Source organism: Sus scrofa, chromosome 13, assembly GCF_054392235.1.
Source record: "Sus scrofa isolate SSC_HxYL_T2T_F1_AM1 chromosome 13, Sscrofa_HxYL_maternal_Yorkshire_Landrace_v2.0, whole genome shotgun sequence".
Taxonomy (NCBI): domain Eukaryota; kingdom Metazoa; phylum Chordata; class Mammalia; order Artiodactyla; family Suidae; genus Sus; species Sus scrofa.
Window position 1 is genome coordinate 54,042,815 of NC_139395.1, and position 21,305 is coordinate 54,064,119.

Sequence of the window (21,305 nt, forward strand, 5' to 3'; positions counted from 1 at the left end):
GATGTTATTGCTGGAAGGGAACCCTCATGCACTGCTGGTGGGAATGTAAACTGGTGCAGCCACTATGAAAAATAGTATGCGGTCTTCTCAAAAAATAAAAAAATAGAACTATTGTACAATCCAGCAATCCCACTTCTGTGTATTTACTCCCACCAAAAACTTCAAAAACACTAATTCAAAAAGACATATGTACCCTTTTATCTACACAGCATTATTTTTAGTAGCCAAGATATGGATGCAACTTAAGTGTCCATCAATAGATGGATGAATAAAGAAGATGTGGTATATATACTAAATATAAACAGCCATTAAAAAAGAAAATTTCACATTTTCAACAACATGAAAGGTACAAGAGAGTATGTGCTAAGTGAAATAAATCAGATAAAGAAATACCATGTGATCTCACTTATATGTAGAATCTAAAAAATAAAAACAAATGAACAAACAAAGGAACATAAAAACAGACATAGATATAGAGAACAAATTGGTGGCTGCCAGAGGGGGAGGTGGGGGACAAAGAGGTGAAGGGGTTAAGAGATATAAACTTCCAGCTATAAAATAAGTCACAGGATGTAATACGCAGCATGAGGAATACAGTCAATAACACTGTAATCATTTTTTATGGTGATGGACAGTTATTAAACTTATAGTGATCATTTTTTATGTATTTAAATGGAGACGCAATATTTCGTACATCTGAAATTAACATAATACTGTATATCAGCTATACTACAGTTTAAAAAAACAAACCCAGGTAGTATCCATGAGCATGTGGGTTTGATCCCTAGCTTTGTTCACTGGCTTAAGGATCTGGTGTTGCCATGAGCTGTGGAGTAGGCACAGATGTGGCCTGGATCCCACATTGCTATGGCTGTGGACCCTAGCCTGAGAACTTGCATATGCCACAGGTGCGGCCCTAAAAAGGAAAAAAAATAAAATAAAAATAAAAATAAAAACAGATGTTAGGATTAGAAAAACTGTGTAAAGGGTAAGACCTCATTGTACAGTTTTGCATGTGTATATCTCCTTGTGAATTTGTATGTAAAAAATGGGATATAATTGTATGAGAAAATGGAATATGGTTTACATCATCTATTTTCAAAATTCTAAATTTCTTTTCACATTACAAAATGACTGAAAATGATGAGTTAATTAAAAAACACCTACTAAATATATTTCAGTTGTGAGGATCTATGCTGGAGAGGGAACTATAAGAGATAAAGAATTATGAAACATTTACCTGCCCCAAAGAAGCATCAAATCTAGATCAAGATCTGTACATTTAAAAAAACATATATAAAAGGTCAGAAAACACATGGACAAAAGTGGTTACTTCTGGATGGGGTTATGACTAATACTAACTTTCTTCTTTATACTCTTAAATGCTTAAAATTTTTGCAGTAAGAATACATTGCTTTCATTTTTTTAGTTTAATTTTTTTTCAGTAATACTTAGGGCATGTAAGATGATACAACCATTCTTAGGAGGTCTGGCAGTTAAAAAAATAAACCAGCAACTACCATATGACCCAGCAACTGCACTCTTGGGCATTTATCTTAGAGAAATGAAAACTTATACTAACACAAAAAACAGTATGTGTATTTTATCATAAAATTAAAAAACTGGAAATAACCCAGATGTCTTTCAACAAGTGAATAATTAAACAAGCCTTAATAGATCAATATCATTAAATAACTCTTAGCAATAAAAAGGAGCAAACAGCCTGAATAAATTCCCAGATAATTACACTGGGTGAAAAAAGCCAATCCCCAAAAGTTATATACTGCATGACTCTATTTATATAACACTCTTTTTTTATATATGTTTATTTTTGGCCATGGCTGTGACATGCAGAAGTTCCCAGGCTAGGGATCAAACCTATGCCAAATTGGTGATCCAGGCCACTGCAGTGACAACGTGAGGTCCTTAGCCCACTGTGCCACAGGAGAACTCCTATATAATGTTCTTAAAATGACAAAATTACATAAATGGAGAACAGATTAGTGGTTGCCAAGGGTTAAGGACAGGGTGGGAGTGGGAGAGAGTGGGTATCGCTAAAAGGGCAGTGTGGGGTGATGAAAGAACTCTGTATCTTGACCAGGACAACATCAATATTCTGGTTGTAATACTGTACTACAGGTTTTAAGGATGTCACTACTGGGGAAACTGTATAAAGAGAACATAAATTGCTGTATAATTTCTTACAGTTACACATGAATTACATTTACCTCAGAATTAAAAGTTTAATTCTTAAAAAGTAATACTTGGATCCATGGGAATGGAATGGAGAGATAGGGGATACTGACACTTCTCTGAGCAGACCCTTTTGTAGAGGATTTACTTTTGCAGTCATATTGATAACTTATGTGCTCAGAAATACAATAAAATTACAATGAACAAGGATGAGGGGAAAACTCTAAAAGGAAATATAAACTAATTACCCAAACTGCATTTCACATGAGTAACAAACATCACCATACTAAAAGAGGGAAAACTAACCCAAACAAATTTGGAATACAGTTTTTGTGTATAAAAACAAAAAGACTGTAAATTTCTGTGTGAACATAAACATCCCATTCTCTTTAGCATATACTCAAGAATTGCTAGATTTGCTGGAAATACTGGACCATATGGCAAATCCATGTTTAATATTTTAGGAACTTCTAAAATGTTTCCAAAGTGGATGCACTAACATGGATGGACCTAGAAATTATCATGCTAAGCGAAGTCAGTCAGACAATGAGACACCAATATCAAATGCTATCACTTACATGTGGAATCTAAAAAAAGGACACAATGAACTTCTTTGCAGAACAGATAGTGACTCACAGACTTTGAAAAACTTATGGTTTCCATATGGGACAGGCTGTGGGGTGGGGGAAATGCACTGAGGGTTTGGGATGGAAATGCTGTAAAATTTGGTTGTGGTGATTGTTATACATCAATTAATGCAATAAAATTCATTCAGCGATTTAAAAAATTAAAAAAAAAAGTATACCTTGGGAGGAAAAACAACAACAACAACAAAGTGGATGCCCTATTTTACAATCCCACCAGCAGTGTCTGAGTGTTCTGATGACCTCACATTCTTATCAACATGTTATTGACATCTTTGTGAGTTCTCCAAGTTGCATACCCTCCATCATGGAGGTTGTGTTAATTCAAATTTCAGATCCCAACTGAGAAAGCTTAGGGATTTCAATTACTCAGGAAAGACTGTTCTACCAAGAGCCCATGGAGAAAACATAAGGTAGTCTCAAATCATATTTTTATTCTATTTAACAAGTTACGAAGTAATGGACACTGTTTAAAAAAAACACTCCATAAATATTATCTTTTTAATTCTCATAACAATTCTTAAAGGTAGGTACATTATTATTTCTATTTTATAGATATGGAAAATTGAGGCAATTACAAAGAGGTTGACTGACTTGCCTGCATTCATGTAGCCCATATGTGGCAGAACTGAAATTTAATCCCTTACTCCAGTCTAGCTCCAAAATTTCTGTACATTCATTAACCGATTAAAATGAAAATATCTAGCAAATGATTACAAATGTGGGACAGAAGTTTTCTGGAGACATCAATGCAGGAGAAAGATATACTGGAGTTGCCTTACCAAAATACTTAAAGGAAAGGGGAGAAAAGGACTGAAGAATTCCTTCTGTGACTAATCTTGAGTAGGAGCGAAACAAAACAAAATAGAAAGGAGACCTGCTTACTCACTTTTTCCTTTTTTCTTTCCTTCCTTTCTCTCTTCTTCCCTTCCATCCTCCCTCCCTTCCTTCCTTCTTTCCTTTCCTCTTTTCCTTCCTTCCTTCTTTCTTTCTTTCTTTCTTTCTTTCTTTCTTTCTTTCTTTCTTTCTTTCTTTCTTTCTTTCCTTCCTTCCTTCCTTCCTTCCTTCCTTCCTTATTTCTTTTCTTTCACTTTTCCCATATTTTCTAAGGTTCTATAAAGAATATATATTATACGAATAATAAGAAAAAAGTTACATATTTTTTCATGGAAAGGATGGTGGCAATCCAACCCAGGGATAATGAATAAAGATAGAGAATATTTACCTGTCATGAATAGAGTTGATATAAAGGTTCACAAACCAGGTGAGAGAGTACTGGTACATGGGGTCAATGTTAGCCAGGTCTGCAATGCTAAAGAATAATACCGATGAATGTTTAGCAATGGGTCTATAGCCTTCTCGAGACTCCGCTATTTTGAGTTCTGTTTTTTCTGCAATCTAGAAGAAAAGTCAAGAATAAGAAATAGGAAATGTGTTTTTATTATGTACTTTTCATATGATGAACTCCATATTAAAATTTTTGTTAAATATTTAAAAAATGGAATTTATATTAAAAAATATCCCATCATGGCACAGTGGAAATGAACCTGACTAGTATCCATGAGTACGCAGGTTCAATCCCTGGCCTTGCTCAGTGGGTTAAGGATCTGGTGTTGCCTTGAGCTTGTGGTGTAGTCTGCAGACACAGCTCAGATCTGGCTTTGCTGTGGCTGTGGTGTGGACCAGCGGCTACAGCTCTGATTTGACCCCTAGCCTGGAAACTTCCATATGGCATGGGTGCAGCCCTAAAAGACAAAAAAAAAAAGAATTTTTTAATTAAAAATAAAAAATATCCCTAACTCAATGATTAAATTATAGAAGCATAGTTTACAAGAAAGGACTTTATTATGCTAAAACCTAGAAAGAAAGAAAGGAAGCGAAGAAATAGAGAGGGAAGAGAACAAAGCGTGGGTGGAATGAAGGAAAAAAAATGAAAAATGTCTTTATAGATGGAAGGTATAACTAGTCATTGATCATCTTATTTAAGTAATACTAGAGCTGCCAATCTTTGCTTATCTAAAAAGTATCTATTATTGTCACTCATCATCTTTTAATAGGTCAGAGAGAGAGAGCAAGAGAGAGGAAGGAGAAAGAGCAAGTGTCCAGGTGTGTATTGGTTTAAGGTGTCAACATGTATATCAGAACACATCACAAAGTCTGGCAAAGTAGGAATTCAGAAATATTTGTTGACTTAAGGTTTGATACATTAAGAATACCTTTTTCAACTAGCTTCTCAAATGTTTATCTCTTCTGGATTTAATAGGTATTTGACACCAAAAGAAAAAATTTCTTCAAGACAACAGCCCTTCAAATGACAACTCGATATGATAGGTTGATATTCTATAGGAAAAATGTGTAGAGCACTTTTCCAACCCATCCTCCTTTCTGTGGAAATGCCTGGCTCCTTAGTATGAACTGCTAGGTTCAAGACGTTTAAAAAGTTTTTTTAATTAATTACTATCAATGGCCTAAAATCAAAGAAGACATTTTCTAACAATCATTGTGAGCACATGTTGCTAAAAAAGGAGAATTTATTACTTGTAAAAATTTCCTGGGCTGTGACATTTATATGTATTATACCTTTCAAGACTCAAAAATACTAAACTTTGATCAAGACAACTTTTGCAGGGAGGGGAGGCTCTGAAACCCATACAATGAGTTCTTAAAGTTGTGTTTGTTTAATCTCATGGGTTGGGATAAAAGGGAAAAGCAGGTTTTAAGACTATGCTCTGAAGATGATTTTTCTTACATTAGGTGGGTGGAATAGAAAGTCACAGCCAGATATAGAGCATGTTTTGGATTGAAATACACAGTAAATTCTAAATTATTTTTGTATTGATCAAAGAGACCCAGTAAGAAAGGCATATGATTTATTAAATTGCTGTCTCTTTATAAAATAATTATTTGAACCAATAGCTACTGATGTCTAATTTCCTCTTTAAGTCTAATAGGAAATAGGCTAATAATTTCTCCCTTTTGAAAAAACAATGTGAAACTGGTTCTCCTCTGATGGACAGTAATTGGAAAGGGAGACATAGAGTATTTCAGCTATGGTGCCCAGATCGGGGGATACCATAGGATATTATTCTAAGAGTACTTTTGGCTCTCCTGAAATGAAAAACACAAAACACAAAACAAAACAAAGTAGTACATTTGATTAAAAAGTGTCATTATTATCACAGGTACTTAAAACTAAACCCATCCCAAGGGGAAAGAGGCCTAGACCTTTCAGAAGTCCACTACCCCAGAAATATGGTGCATGTCTGGGGAGAAAACAGAAGGATGCTGAACAGTCAGTGAAATTTCTATTTAGGTTTCTTTCTCTTTTTAATTACTCCAATATTAAGATGTGTTTAATTCACTGGGTGAGGCAAGGAGGATTGAAAGGTCTGAAAATCAATAAAATTAGCCTATAGAAGTCATTCTGTATTATCATTTAATTGTGTGAACTTGGGCCTTAACTACTTTTTCTAGGCCCTCGTTTTCTCAACTATGAAATGCTAGAGACTAATAGCTATAGCTTCTGTCATCTATAACGTTATAGGATTCTATTAAAAAAAAGATGCAATATAAAAATACCATTGAGAGTAGGAGGGAGTGGGATGGACTGGGAGTTTGGGGTCAGCAGATGTAAACTATTACATTTAGAATGGATAATCAGTGAGGTCCTATTATAGAGCACACAGGGAAATGTATCATCTCTTGGGATACACCATCATATAGCAGAAATTGGCACAACATTGTAAATCAACTATACTTTAATAAAAAATAAAAATGTCTATAACATTTAAAAGTTCAAAGAAAATTTACTAAAGAGAGGTTTTATGCATTTTAAGTATATTCCTAAGATAAATTCTACTTGGTCACAATGCATTATTATTTTTATTATTGCCGAATTTCATTTGTTTATATTTTGTTATTAAAGATTTTTATGTCTATGTTTATAGGTATACTGGTCTATTGGTCTGTCATTCCATTTTCTTAGATGCCTTTGTCAAGTCTTGATATCAGGGTTATGCTGACCTCATAAAATGAATTAAAAAACTTAAAAAAATACATTTGGCTGTGTTAGATGAATCTGCAGTAAGAACATTATTATGTGTGTCTTCCTTCCTTTACATCCATCCTCAATTCTCATAGCTCTCTCCCTGACAAATGACAAGGCAAGGTCAAAAGAACATTCTTAGTTTCTAGAGCCACTTACTGTCCAGTTAACCAGCAATTACCTCCACAATCTTCAGTTCCAACCAAGGACAAAGGTAAGCTAATTCTCAGATATAATTTTTAGGTAAGAGCCAACTAAAATTTGAATGAACCTGACTAGCTTGCCCTACCTATGCAATAATAAAAAATATATCTTTAAGACTTTCATTCCAAATTTATTTCTTTTGTGTATAGATACCATATAGATGACACCAGGTTTTAAACAATTCAAAAGTAAGAGGTATTCTCTTGTGAGTTTAAAATTAGTTTCTACTTTTTAGTATGAATTCTTTTACTTTTCCAGTAAAGGAGTGGGCCAAATTGGAATCTTAAGAAATAAAAAATTTCTAGGATTCTGTCACCTGCTGTTTCTTTGTTATCTCATTGGACATCAATTTAGCAGAGTCTAAGACTTTAATTGCACTTTCATCTTCTAAAATGTTCCCTTCTGAAGATGATAATGTTTCCAAAATTTTTTTCTCTATATCTTTTAGCTGTTTCTTATTAGCTGCAGACTGTAGAATAAGAGCATTTCGTTCCTCTTCTAATTCTGGTCTAAAAAGATTTAAAAAAATTTAGTCTGAGTTTGTAGTATTTTCTCTAAATTCATATCTAAATATTAGATATCACAATTTTGTGGACTTTTAAATAATTGTGTAGACATTTAACATAAACTAAGATGATTAATTTCTTTATCCAACCTAAAGAAAAAAATACTTCCATACAAGTTATAAGTTGAGAAATTCAAGCAAAAAAGCATTAATTATATACATGTAAAATGTGGCAATAACATATACTACAGTAAGTCTAAGAATATGTTAAATTTAACCATATGGCTTAGCTCATTATGGGAGAAAAGGAGTTGGAGAAGAAATTGATAATATGAAAATTCATATCTATTCCTTGACTTAGTCATATTCAGTATCATTTTTATCATCGCTTTTACAATAGAAGACACAGAAACGTGATTCATCATACAACTAGCTCTTCCAGTAAAAGACGAAACTGACACTCAAATCTTAACAAAGATGGAATGAAACTTCAAAATAACATAATTCACCATGTTATAGACTATGTCATGACATGGTTCTATCTCAGATACCGTGCATGTGAGATCAAATGCTGAAAGTAATAAAAGTACCCTGTGGTTACTTATTTTCACTTATAATTTCACTTATAATTAGTCATATAATAGACTACTTGATAGTGTTGTATTAAGCTTCAAGCAGAAACAAAGGTTTCCTTCAGGAGGCAATTCTTTACTAGTAACCCTTCCAGATATCATTATATTTTTTTTCTCATTTAAAAAATAATATGTGCTAGTGATTGGAAAAATAAAGTATTTTTAAATAAAGTATAAGAAAATTATAAGAATTACTCATAATTTTACCACTCTTAAGGATGATGGTATATATGAATATCCACTCATGCATTAACTTTTTAAAACAAAATATTACCCCTACCATATATAGTTTTGTATTCTTCTTTTTCATTCCTAACTTAAGTATTTTCTGATCACATGAGCAACCTGTATATAGTTCTTTAAACACATTTCTGATTTTGTCCATGGCATACATTCCTAGGGATGAAATATTTTGGCTCAAATAAATCAGATATAAGTCAGAAGTCATGGCGTGTCACCTGAATCCTACTATACACACTAACAGGCCAATATAACTTGGTTGGCTTATAACTTATGTATAGAACAGTGTTTTAAAAATTACATAATTTATAACAACAAAATATAAAAATTTGACAAAGTCTTGAAATAATTACATAACAAAAGTATTAGTGGCCTACAAGTACTCTTCTCTAGACCATCTGGAAGCATCTAAGAAAATACATACCGTTCCTTTGCAACAACAATACCTAGTAACTGATCTTCAAGTCCTTCTGGAGTTATCATGAAATTGAGCAAAGATACCTTCGTAGCCAGCTCTGGCATGTAGTGTGGATTTCTCAGCTTTGTGGTGATATAAAATTTGAAATCAAAGGAATACTCAATAATGACCTCACCAAGTCTGATGCAATCGATGCCACCTATATTTTGGAAAAAAGTACATTATATGTGAGCCAAAGTTGTTACAGAGCCCTTCCCCTGTGTTAAAGCCCTTCCTAGGTTACAAGCAGAAAGTCATAAAGCCATATTTAAAATAGAATAAAGGTGTGATGAAAGTCACAGACACAGAGGCAAGTAAGCAATTATATAGCATGACTTGTTCATTCAGAGGTAGTATAAGATTATTTTCTCTGGTTATTATGGAGCATTCTAAATCAAGATTCCTTTTGATCCTACTTTCCCTATTAATTTTCAATAACAATTCCAAAATTGGTTGCATATGACTAAAGCTCTTAAAGGTATCACAGATTGACAGAGATAAAATTTTTATAAGCAGAAAGATAAAAGATGGGCAATGTTCACCTAATATTAGCTATGGTCCACATTAACCATTACTGTTCATAATAATGGACTTTGTGTGGTCCTTGGTCACAAAGGAATTTCAGGCTGGCTTCAACTTCTTTATGTTCTCTACTGAACAAGAGTCTAGATAACATTGATTAAAGCAATGAAGGGAAGTCAAGGTATTTATTTTAGAATATCTGGTACTTGTTCCAAATATCCATTCGTGTGTAACAATGACACATAAGTCCTCAGTTATTAACATTATTATTAAAATTATGTAGTGGTTTTCTTGCCTCAAAGATATGACTCAGAGATAACCCAATCATCTTTCAGTTATACTAATGAATATTAATTGCCTTCTACCTTGTTTAAAAGTCTGTCTAAGTAGTAAAGGCTCCAAAGATGGATCCAGTTCTTCACCAACATTTTCTAATAGAAGTGGTGTTCCAAACTGAATACAGTTTTCCAGTGTTCTCATATAGTCTGAATCTGATAGCTTAATAACACTAAGCTGATTTTCTTTTTCAGAATTTTTGATCCACTTATTGGCTTGACCCTGGGGGTCAATCATTAAAGGCCTAGAATATAATAAGAAAAAGTCTGAAGGTAATAAATAGATATTGAGATTTCTTTAAAATTATATAAATTAAATAATAAACATCACCATCTATCTGTGTAAATACAAAGTTTTCACACACACTATCGGGATTAATCTTCAACAAAGTCCTGTGAGGAAAAAGTCTAAAGGAGTTTTACTCTCATTTATTTTCGAAACGAAAAAATCCTATCTAAGGAATACTTTGCCCAAGGTTTCAAGGTTAAAAAAACTAGTTCAAAGTCAGAGGTAGAGACTTGTGAACTTATAAGCTGTGCTCATTCCAATATAATACACTGTCTTTATGGTTATTTTAATACATGTCATCTGTTAACATAATATGAAAAATAATCCTACGTATTTGATAAAAATTTAAAATGAGATGCACTAGCCTATAATAGGTTTCCTTAGGTTATGAGTAGAACCATATATTAAGTTTCCAGGTTTAGTCTAGTTTGATTTATTCAGGATTTTTTCTGTATAAATATGGAAAAAACGTTGTGTTCCAGAACATACGATTTATGGTTTCAGAGAATCAAAATATGATGTGCTTTCCTCCTCCTCAGTGATGGTGCTGACTGTCCTAGGTTCCTTTTGCACTCAGTACAGTGCATTAAGTTATCTTTAAAAAACATTAGCACAGAAAGGTGAGTTTTCATCCCACCCCTCTCAGGCTTTCCCAGATAGTCTCCCTCTGTTTAAAAACCTTCTAGGGATAAAATCCCCTTTCCTTTTGCCTACCAATAAGCTCTTTAATCAACTAGTCTAAAATAGCTCTGAGGCACACTTAATATTCTCTAACGTGATAATCAAAAGAGTGAACATTAGCTACTTTATTGGGTTTTGCTGTTAAGAGGTAGAAAGAGGTGATTAAGCCTCTGTGGTCGCTTGTACTAGTGTCATGAAGGATGATAGTCATAGATGACCATGATGGTCCCAGCTAGCAAGAAGTGAAGTCTGATCTATAAGAATGGAGACTTATCCTTCAAAATTCACCCAATCCATGACTTGTTGACCATCTGGTCCAAAAATAACAGGTGGAAACTGTAACATCATTGAAATGCTACTTTATTAGAAGAGTTAGTTTTCTGCCAGAAAATGACAGGTTGTTTTCTTCAATTTCATACAACTTCGAAAACTGGTTTCCTGAATTTCAATGAAGACTTATAGATATCCCAATAGCATTTTTGAGCTGCAATTTGAAAAATCCAAATGGCTACCAAATGCACAGAAAAGAGTTCCAAAACAGAATTAATAAAGAATTTAATATTCTGTTACAGATAACTTTCCCTGATCTACAAGAGAATACGTTTTTTTGGAATAGCTAAATACACTTTCTCGGATTATAATAAATTTTACTAATTTCCTAGAAGACTTAACCTAAGAATGTTCTCTCTCAAGTAAAAAGTTTGAGTAAACACTCAAAACACATACATTAGTATTTTAGTAAAACACTATTATCAATATAAAGGAGACTTAGATATCCTGAAGTATCTAGTAAGGTTTCCAAAGAATGCTAAAAAAAATTCTAACTCTCAGATGTAAGAGCACCTTGTATCTTTAATAAATCTTATATCCCCAAAGAAGACTGAATTCTCCATTACAGTTTTAAAGGTAGTGAATGTGATATCCTATTCCTATTTCACTTAAGATAGTAAATAAGAAAAAAGATTTAGAAGTTAAATTGCCTGGATTCAAATTCTGATTCCATATATTAGCTCAATTATCTCACGTAATTTCAAATTACTAAATCACTCTGGGGCTCAGTTTTCTCATCTGTAAAATGAAATAATAATAATACCTAACTTAGAGAAATTGTGAGGTTATAAAGCACTTAGAATAGTACCTCATTAATATAAAACTCAGTAGTATCTATCACAGAATGTTTGAGATAAGGTCCTAAGAAAAGACTTTTAAATTAGATGACAATATGATTAAATAACCCTTTATAGCAAAGTATTTCTCAGATGAGAATAATTTCTCAAGTTTTTGAAAGTTATATAAATAAAATGATAACAATAAAAACCATTTGAGAACCTTCATATAGTTTATCATGTTACCAATGATAGCAACTGAAAATGATGTACATAAAATTGCATAAATTATCAAATCATAGTATTATGAAAGTGGGCATAAATACCTAGCTAAAATAAATGCAGTGAATAGCCAAAAACTGGAAACCAGGTGTCCATCAATAGGAAAATGTACAAACAGTGATATAGTCGTATAATAGAAATACTCAACAACAAAAATTAGTCAAACTATGCTGTATGGAAAAAGCCTTTGTTAAAGAGCACATACAGTATGGTTCTATTTATACGAAGTTCTAGAATAGGCAAAACTAACCTGCGATGGAAAAATAATCAGAATAATAATTTCCTATGGTGGGGTGAGGGAGGGGATTTATGGGAATGGACACAGAGAATTTCCTGGGTATTAATAATGTTTTATATTTTGGTAGAGATTTGGTTGCACAAGTGCATACTTTTGTTAGAACTTATTGATGGTATACTTAAGTTCTGTACATTTCATTGTATGTAAATCTTACCTCAAAAGAAAAAAGTAAACAGGTATTGAACTTTGCTTAATCACAAGCATGCTGAAGTATTTGTGAGAAAGTATATCCATTTCTGCAACTTATGTTGGAATGCATAAAAAAGGATGAGTTGGTGGATAGATAGATAAATAGGAATAATAAAATGTTAACTGCAGGATCTAGGAGATAGCTGTAAGGGTGCTTACTCTAAAATCCTTTCAACTTTTCCATATATTTGAAAACTTTCAAATAAAGTAATTGAAAAATAAATATTTTATGTTCTTACCAACGCCTGGAGTTATTAACAATCACTCCATTGTCTATGGAGAAAGTATCTGTTGGCAATCCAGCAATATTCCAAGCTCTAATTTTTACTGGATCACCCAGGGTCTTACTCAAGGAGAACTCTTGTGAACATGGGATTTTTTTCTCCTGTAAGAAATAAACAAATTTCTTTTGATGTTTTCTTTTACCTTGTTAATTGAAATATTTTAAAAATTAAAATATGGATTTAATTGTCATTATATATTTTTTAAGAATTCTAAAGGACAGAAAGGAAACTGAATTGAAAGTTGGACTATGGAAGTATTTTCCTGATCAAACAAGAAGAAAAAAAGAAAAACCCCATATTTTCAGTAATTTCTCCCCTTCTTTGTTTTTATTATCAACTTTTCCCCCCAAATACCCCAACACATACTTTAAATGTTTAAAAAGAAATTTTTGAAACATAAAACCATTACCTTGCACAAGGTGCTCCAATCTTCTGTACATGTTTGTCGGAAGTCAGAGGTGAAAGCACCAAGGTAGGCTATTACTCCTGCTGATACTAGGACATCGCCAGTCAAATTTTCATATACTGTCTGAAGGTCATCTGCAGCTTGAGCCCATCTGTGAAATCAATCAAAGGCAAAATAGCCTCACCATAGAGAATGACTAAAGATAGTACGTGAAAGGGCAAGGGGCTTCTACTTCAAATTCAATAACGAAAAGCCATGAAATGCTGAGCATTTGTTTATCTGCAAAATGAGGAAGTTGGGCCCTTTCTAGTTCTAACATGTTATAATAATATCTGTGTTAAACATATGATAATCCACCTTTCATCATTAGAATATTAGGCATTTCTTACAGAACTTGTTCCCTCAGAATAAGCAAGAACAAAAACTAAAAAACACCAGCATTTAGTCTAATAATTTTATTCAGGATGATTTGGTCTAAATGTTCTGCTATTTGTTTCAATATTTATTGTTAGTCAGAAAAACATGGGAATATTTACAATTTGTTGCCAATAAATTACAATTAAGTTGTATGGTACCTGACATACTATTGTTTGTTTGTTTGTTTTTTGTCTTTTGGCCATTTCTTGGGCCACTGCCGCAGCATATATATAGAGGTTCCCAGGCTAGGAGTCGAATCGGAGCTGTAGCTGCCAGCCTACACCAGAGCCACAGCAACGTGGGATCCGAGCTGCATCTGCGACCTACACCACAGCTTATGGCAATGCTGGGTCCTTAACCCACTGAACAAGGTCAGGGACCGAACCCGCAACCTCATGGTTCCTAGTCGGATTCATTAACCACTGAGCCACAGTGGGAACTCCCTGACATACTATTGTTAAAGTTGATTTTCTTTTTTCATTTACTGAACCTTTACAATTAAACAGTGCATTCTAGAGTTCCTCCTGTGGTGTAGTGGGTTAAGAATTCTACTGCAGGAGTTCGGATCCTGTGTTGCTGTGGCTCTGGCGTAGGCCAGTGGCTACAGCTCCGATTGGACCCCTAGCCTGGGACCCTCCATATGCTGCGGGAGCGGCCCAAGAAATAGCAAAAAGACAAAAAGACAAAAAAAAAAAAAAAAAAAAAAAAAAAGAATTCTACTACAGTGGTCAGGTTGCTGTGGAGGCAGGAGTTCGATCCCTGGCCCAGTGCAGTTAGTTAAAAGGATCCAGTGTTTGTTGCCTCAGCTGTGGCTCAGGTTGCAGCTCCAGTTCACAGCACAGCTCTGAATCAGATTCAGTCCCTGGCCTGGGAACTTCCATATGCCATGGGTATGGCCATAAAAAAGAAAAACAAAAATTAAAAATAAAGTTAGCATGTATAATTTTTTTAAAAAGTGCATTCCAAAACCATCTAATCTGTGCTTGTCAAAAGCATGTTAACCTTTATCATGTTATTCACTCAACAAATACAATTAATCAAATAGTTGGCCAGTATAAATAGATTAGAATAAAGCTAAATGGCTTTGTTATATCAAACCAGTTTTTTTGAAATAAATTTAACAAAATTAGCCACTAGTCCCTCCCAAATATTTTATCATGAAAAATTTAACATACATAAAGTTGGAAATATTTGCACAACGATCACCACATACTCACCACTTAGACTAAAAATTAGCATTTGCCTTATTTGCTTCTTTCTCTCTTTTTTTTAAACATTTGAAAGCAAGCTGTGAATACAATCCTTAATACTAATACAATCCTTAATACTAATATTCTGTTAAGGGAAGCCAAGTCAGGTGCTTTATAGAAAGTTACACACTTTTTAAAATGGTTAACCAGCCATTTAAAAATCAGTAATCAGTTCCCATTGTGGCTCAGTGGGTTAAAAAACTCAACTAGAATCCATCAGGATGCAGGTTTGATCTCTGGCCTTGCTCAGTGGGTTAGGTTGCAGATGAAGCTCAGACCTGGCATTGCCGCAGCTATGATACAGGTTGGCAGCTGCACCTCTGATTCAACCCCTATCCTGGGAACTTCCATATACTGTAGGTTTGGCCCTAAAAAAAAAAAATGAAAAAAATCAGTAACCATATGAACATCCAAAGAAAGTCACATATTCACACCTGACATTTTAAAATATTGTTAAATGAACAGAAATATGGAATTTCCTTGTGGCTCAGTGAGTTAAGGATCTGGTGTTGTCACTGCTAGGGTTGTTGCTGTGGAGCATGTTCAATCCCTGGCCTTGGATCCAGGTGCTGCGGGTGCAGCCAAAAAGAAAAAAAAAAGTAAGTAGAAATCTGACCTTGATTTTTCTCCCCCTAGTCCTCCAATTAGTTTTGAGGCTCTTTCAAGTTTCTTAGCACAGAGTTCCACTTGGTCTTCTAAACGAGCCTTTTCCTCAGTTTTCTCAAGAAATATTCTTTGTAAATTTTCTAAATGATGTTCTACTGCTGTCAGCTCTTCTCTCTTCTGATTCAAAAGCTCCATTGTCTCAGCAAGGGACTTCTGAGCTTCTGTTAAGCGAGCTTTCTTAGGAGCCACTACCTGTTTGGGAACAATATAGGCAGCTATATAATGTGTCCTATGTAAAACTGACAATCTACAATAATCCTGTATAGATATTATAAATTGTAAATGTTTATGATTATAAACACATTTACCACCTATAATAACAAATTATACATATTTTAAATTCCTTAAGTTTTATGTCATATATTTATTTATTTATTTTCGGTTTTCTTGGGCCGCTCCCGTGGCACACGGAGGTTCCCAGGCTAGGGGTTGAATCGGAGCTGTAGCCACCGGCCTACACCAGAGCCACAGCAACGCGGGATCCGAGCCGCGTCTGCAACCTACACCACAGCTCACGGCAACGCCGGATCCTTAACCCACTAAGCAAGGGCAGGGATCGAACCCCCAACCTCATGGTTCCTAGTCGGATTTGTTAACCACTGTGCCATGATGGGAACTCCCTATGTCATATATTTATAAGCAAAGTAAAATACTATGTCATAAAATTATTCTAGACTAGTAAAACTGTCATCTATATAATAGGTAAATTGTTCTGGACCAACAAAATGTCACAGTATTTGGCAAATATGGCATAATGTGTACAAAATATCTCAAAATAACAAAGAGTTGCCATTCAACAGTTGCTTAAAACAGAAAAACATGTACCAGGAATTACAAATGCTTAAGATACATGAAATACATTTTTTTTTGCATTTCCAGGTCTTTGATTTTTCTTCCCAGTCAGCCGAAGCATATATTTATTTGCCTTGGGGGGATTAAGACAGTAACACCAGTAATACAAAGAGAAATTAAGCCTTGGTGTTCAGTTTCACTATCAAAACTGAATTTTCCTCAGCTAATCTTAAGAAGTAACACTTGTTGAGAGAAAAGAGATTTTCTAAAGTTCTTACTTCATAATGCTCATTACTATATCAAAAAGGGGTTGGCCAATTTGATCACTGAGTGTATTATAAGTCATTGGTAAAAGGAAATTATAAGAGGACCAAAGAGAGCATATGTCCACTCGAAAGAAGGGGGACTTGAGTCTTCTGGTACATTGCTATGAATAAGCAGAAGGTTAAGGGGAAGGAGTGAGGTGAGGTATCAGATACCTAATGACCTGCTTTCTTTCCTCTGAGATGAAAGCCTGAGGGGAGAATGTTAAATTAAATAGATAGAAATTAGGAAGCTCCACTTCCTACTTTTGACTTTGGAGGAGACCTTGCTGATACTTTCCTTCAACCTTTCCCTTACAACATGGGACAGCTGCATCAGAGTTAAAATAGTAGTAGAGTGGAGGTGTAGAGTGGGAAGTTAGGAAAATGCCAGACTACCTTGAATTCTCTGCTTAACAGAAAGGACTCAGAAGATTCCACTTGTCTTGTGGGACATGTGAAAATTAGCTGAGTTGAGAGCTCACATATCTGCTGAGATTACTACAGGGAGGACAAGATGGTCTAATGGAAGAATATCCAGATAAAATTAATTTTATTCCATTAACAAGTATATACAGGTCTACAGCCCTGAAATTAACAAAGTCCTTTCCTCTCTAACAGGAACATATGCCTTATTAGGACTATATTCTTGTTAAATCCTGTACCCTAGATTCATCCATACTCTAAAGCTGTTCTAAACGCATGGCATTTTAATTTATATTTCCCATTGGCATTTTAATTTATATTTCCTACTTCCCTCGGCAGAATTCTGCAAGTTACAGAGGGCAAGGCCAGAGTTTCCTTGTCCTTTACTAGTCAAATCTACAAAATGCTCTTAACTGTTCTTTGCTCTCTCAGGAATCTGGCCCCAGTGGGTACTCCATAAAAGATTCCCTATCACTGCATGCTGTGGCTTGATTCCATGCTTTGCCTCTTAACCCTACTGGAATTTCTTACTTCTGACCTTTGAATCAAGATTTTAATCTGCCACTTTGCCCTTGATGTTTAGGATTTTTCCTTGCTTCTGCTGTCCCCTCATAAAATTTAATTCTCTTATGCTCCAGGTCCCTGTAGCCATAAGGAAGTCTGGCCAATTTCAACAATTATCCCTGCTCTCACTTATGCTGGCCCCAACCTGCTTATGTCATATGTAGGTATTCTCTTCATCTACTAGATACTCAGTCAATGTCTGATAAATATGCTGCAGCAGTACAAATTCTCTGTGTTATCCACTATTAGAAACTTCTTAACTAGTAAATATATGCATAGATTTTAATTTCTGAGAATATTTCAATAGAAAATAGATGTGCTGATCCTCAAAATACCTTTGCAACTCTGTCATACACTTCCATAGCCATGATCCACTTACACAGACCCTCGGCTGCAGAGGAAGCTTTAGCAACCTTAGGGGGATCAAATTCAGGGTTTGTTAAGTATTCACCACGAATCTTCTGCATAACAGTCACCTATACAACAAAGACATAGACCTTAAAATTTCAACACATATTACACAATCATAAGATGAAAAAATAATCACACATAGTAAAAAATTATACCAAAAAAAGATTACGTTGTCTTTAAAAACCAAAGTCAGTACTTCACAATATTTTTTTTTTCTTTTGTTGCTGCACCCACAGCACGCAGAAATTCCCAGGCCAGGGACTGAACCCACGCCACAGCAGTGACCCAAGCAGTGACAACACTGAGTCCTTAACCCACTGAGCCACAAGAGAGCTCCAACTTCATGGTGTTTTAAAAATAAGCATAATTGTAGCAGATAAACAAGTCATATTTGTGAGCAAAATATGCAAATTTATTACAGATAGTGAGGCAAGATATTCCAAAAAAAATTAAAGGACTTTGCGTTGGGAAAACATATAGAAACAAGGAAAAAGAACAATTAAACATAAATAAAAGTTTGGATGGAAAACACACTATACTTTTTAGCTCACTTAAATTTGTTTATCTGATTTACTAAGAAATAAACTATTATAATAAGACACTTAGACTCTTCCATATCAATAATACAGTAAAACAGTTATTTATTAAGTGAGTTTCAATGGTCTGAAAGAGAGGTGGTTTCACGCATTATGAGAACTCATCATATAGTCATTAACAAATATAATATTCCTTTATTTATTATTTTAATCCTAAGGACGGACAATCTTATGTTTTATATAACATTGCAAAATGTTAAAGATTTTATACATCAGCAAAATTACACTTATATGTAAGTGAAAAAATGCAATGAAACTCACTGGAATGTTATCCTTGTCATATTCTCTCAAATCTCTTAAGAAATTCATATCTCCCAGGAGTTTTTTGCTAGGTCCCCAGTAATCTAATATCTATAAATAAAATTTATAGAAACTTATTAAGTGTACAATTAAAAATGCTTGATATATAACTTTTATTCTTGAGGTTTAAGATGTATTAATTTGGAAAACTATACACCATACTTTCAAAATATCAACTTGCATTTCCTAGGAAATGAAATAAGGAGACTCCTCTCCCTGAGGACATGTTAAGCATATCAAATACTTAAAATACGTACATGAACTTACCTATTGAATTTCTAATTAAAAGTTAAACACTGAAAAGCAAAAGATATGATTATTTATCTTTAGAAAACTTAAGAAAAGCAGCTGGCCTAAATATCATCACAATTTCAAATTAGGAAATATGTTTTTATTATTTCAACTTTTTTTGGCCACACCCAAGGCATATGGAAATTCCTGGGCCAGGGTTGAACCAGTGTACTGACAACACCGGATCCTGAACCTTCTGCATCACAAGGGAACTTTTTTTTGCTTTTTAGGGCTGGACCTGAGTCATATGGAAGTTCCCAGGCTAGGGGCTGAATCACAGCTGCAGCTGACAGCCTATGTCACAGTCATAGCACAGCCACAGTTGGGTGACCTACACCACAGCTCACAGCAGCACCATAGCTCACAGCAAGATTGAATGAGGCCAGGGATGGATCCCACATCCTCATGGATACTAGTCGGGTTTGTTACCTGCTGGACAGGTACTCCCTACAAGGGGAATTTTTTTTTTTTTTTTTTTTTAGGGCTCTGCCTGCAGCATATGGAAGTCCAGACTAGAGGTCTTCCCTACAGCCACAGCTGCCAGCCTATGCCAGGGCCACAGCAAGGCAGGATCCGAGCCATATCAGTGACCTATGCCACAGCTCATGGCAATGCCAGATCCTGACCCACTGAGCAAGGCCATGGATAGAAACTGCTTCCTCATGGATACAAGTTGGATTCGTTTCCACTATGCCACAGTGGGAACTCTGGGTACTTCTTATTTCAACTTTTATTTTCCTTTATTCTCAACTTTCAAACCAGAAAAGTAGAACTATGGACTGAAAAATGTTGTGTCCTCCTCGCAAATTCCCATGCTAAAACCTAATTCCCAATGTGAAGGTATTTGGAGATACTTTGACAAGTGATTAGGTTATGAATGGTTTTGGCGCCCTTATAAAATGGACTTCAGAGAGCTCCCTCCCCCTTTCACCACGTGAGGACACAGCAAACAGATGGTAGTCTATAAACCAGGAAGTGAACCTTCATCAGACCTGAATCTACTATACTGTGATATTGGACCTTTCAGCCTCCAGAAGTGTGAGAAATAAATTTTTGTTGTTTATAAGCCACCCCAATCTATGGTAATTTGTTATAGTAGCCCAAATGGACCAAGACAGGTAACAAACATATTTTATTATTGGCAACCTCCTTGCCTACCTAGATTCTCCAAGTAAAATAAAGAGAAAGCAGAAAGACAAAGATTACACATAGTAAGTGCCAGTTATAAGGCACATGGTACTAACGCCAATAAAAGATGTTAAATAACTATCTGAGCATTCTTTTTCTTATTTTCAGAAGTCTGATTGGGATGTGTGTGGGGTGTGTGTGTGTGTGTGTAAATGAGTGTAAGTTGACAAAGAGCCTATTTATTTTATCTTTATTATCTCAACGAAGGATAGATTGGACCCAAAAAATCATAATTCCTCAGTCCAGGAATTCAAACCTAGGTATTATAATAACTTGAAAAGAAAAAAGAACTAAAAAGAAAATGAGCCTATAAATTTAATCTAGGATAGATGCTATGCCTTCCTTTTTAAGGGATATAGCTCTAAATAATAATCGTAATAACAGCTAACATTTTTTATGAGTGTACTGTTTGTAAGGCCGCATACATAAGAGCTTTATATATATTAACTAATCTAATCCTCACATTAACTTTATGAGGCAGGTATTATGACAATCCTCCTTTTGCTGAATTCCACAGAGGTTAAGTACTTTCCCCAGGGTTACACTGCTGATGGGTCAGGATTTCTGAATATAGACATTCTGGCTCCAGAGCATATACTTTTAACAGCTTTACTGTGCTTTACTGTTCTGTAAGCAGAATTTTTTGAATGCTCCAAAACAACACCTGTATAACCATATTACATTCTTAAGAATCTTAGCTAGAAAAGCACAAGTATCTCATTCTTCCAAACACACCCCATGATAGTGGGGAATCCTGCATAGACAGAAGAGGAAATGGAAGCAATCTGAA

At 34.7% G+C, this 21,305-nt stretch overlaps 1 protein-coding gene across 1 annotated transcript in view; it reads right to left on the reverse strand.

Moving 5' to 3' along the window:
- DNAH12 (dynein axonemal heavy chain 12) overlaps window positions 1-21,305 on the reverse strand; it is a 246,824-nt gene that overhangs the window by 59,272 nt on the left and 166,247 nt on the right. Inside the window, exons 52-60 of the mRNA XM_084988686.1 lie at window positions 18,998-19,087; window positions 18,065-18,205; window positions 15,596-15,837; window positions 13,316-13,463; window positions 12,862-13,007; window positions 9,808-10,022; window positions 8,888-9,080; window positions 7,403-7,595; window positions 4,063-4,235 (exon numbers count right to left, since the gene is read on the reverse strand). Coding sequence (XP_084844812.1) covers window positions 4,063-4,235; window positions 7,403-7,595; window positions 8,888-9,080; window positions 9,808-10,022; window positions 12,862-13,007; window positions 13,316-13,463; window positions 15,596-15,837; window positions 18,065-18,205; window positions 18,998-19,087 — 1,541 coding nt within the window. The remainder of the gene's footprint in view (window positions 1-4,062; window positions 4,236-7,402; window positions 7,596-8,887; window positions 9,081-9,807; window positions 10,023-12,861; window positions 13,008-13,315; window positions 13,464-15,595; window positions 15,838-18,064; window positions 18,206-18,997; window positions 19,088-21,305) is intronic.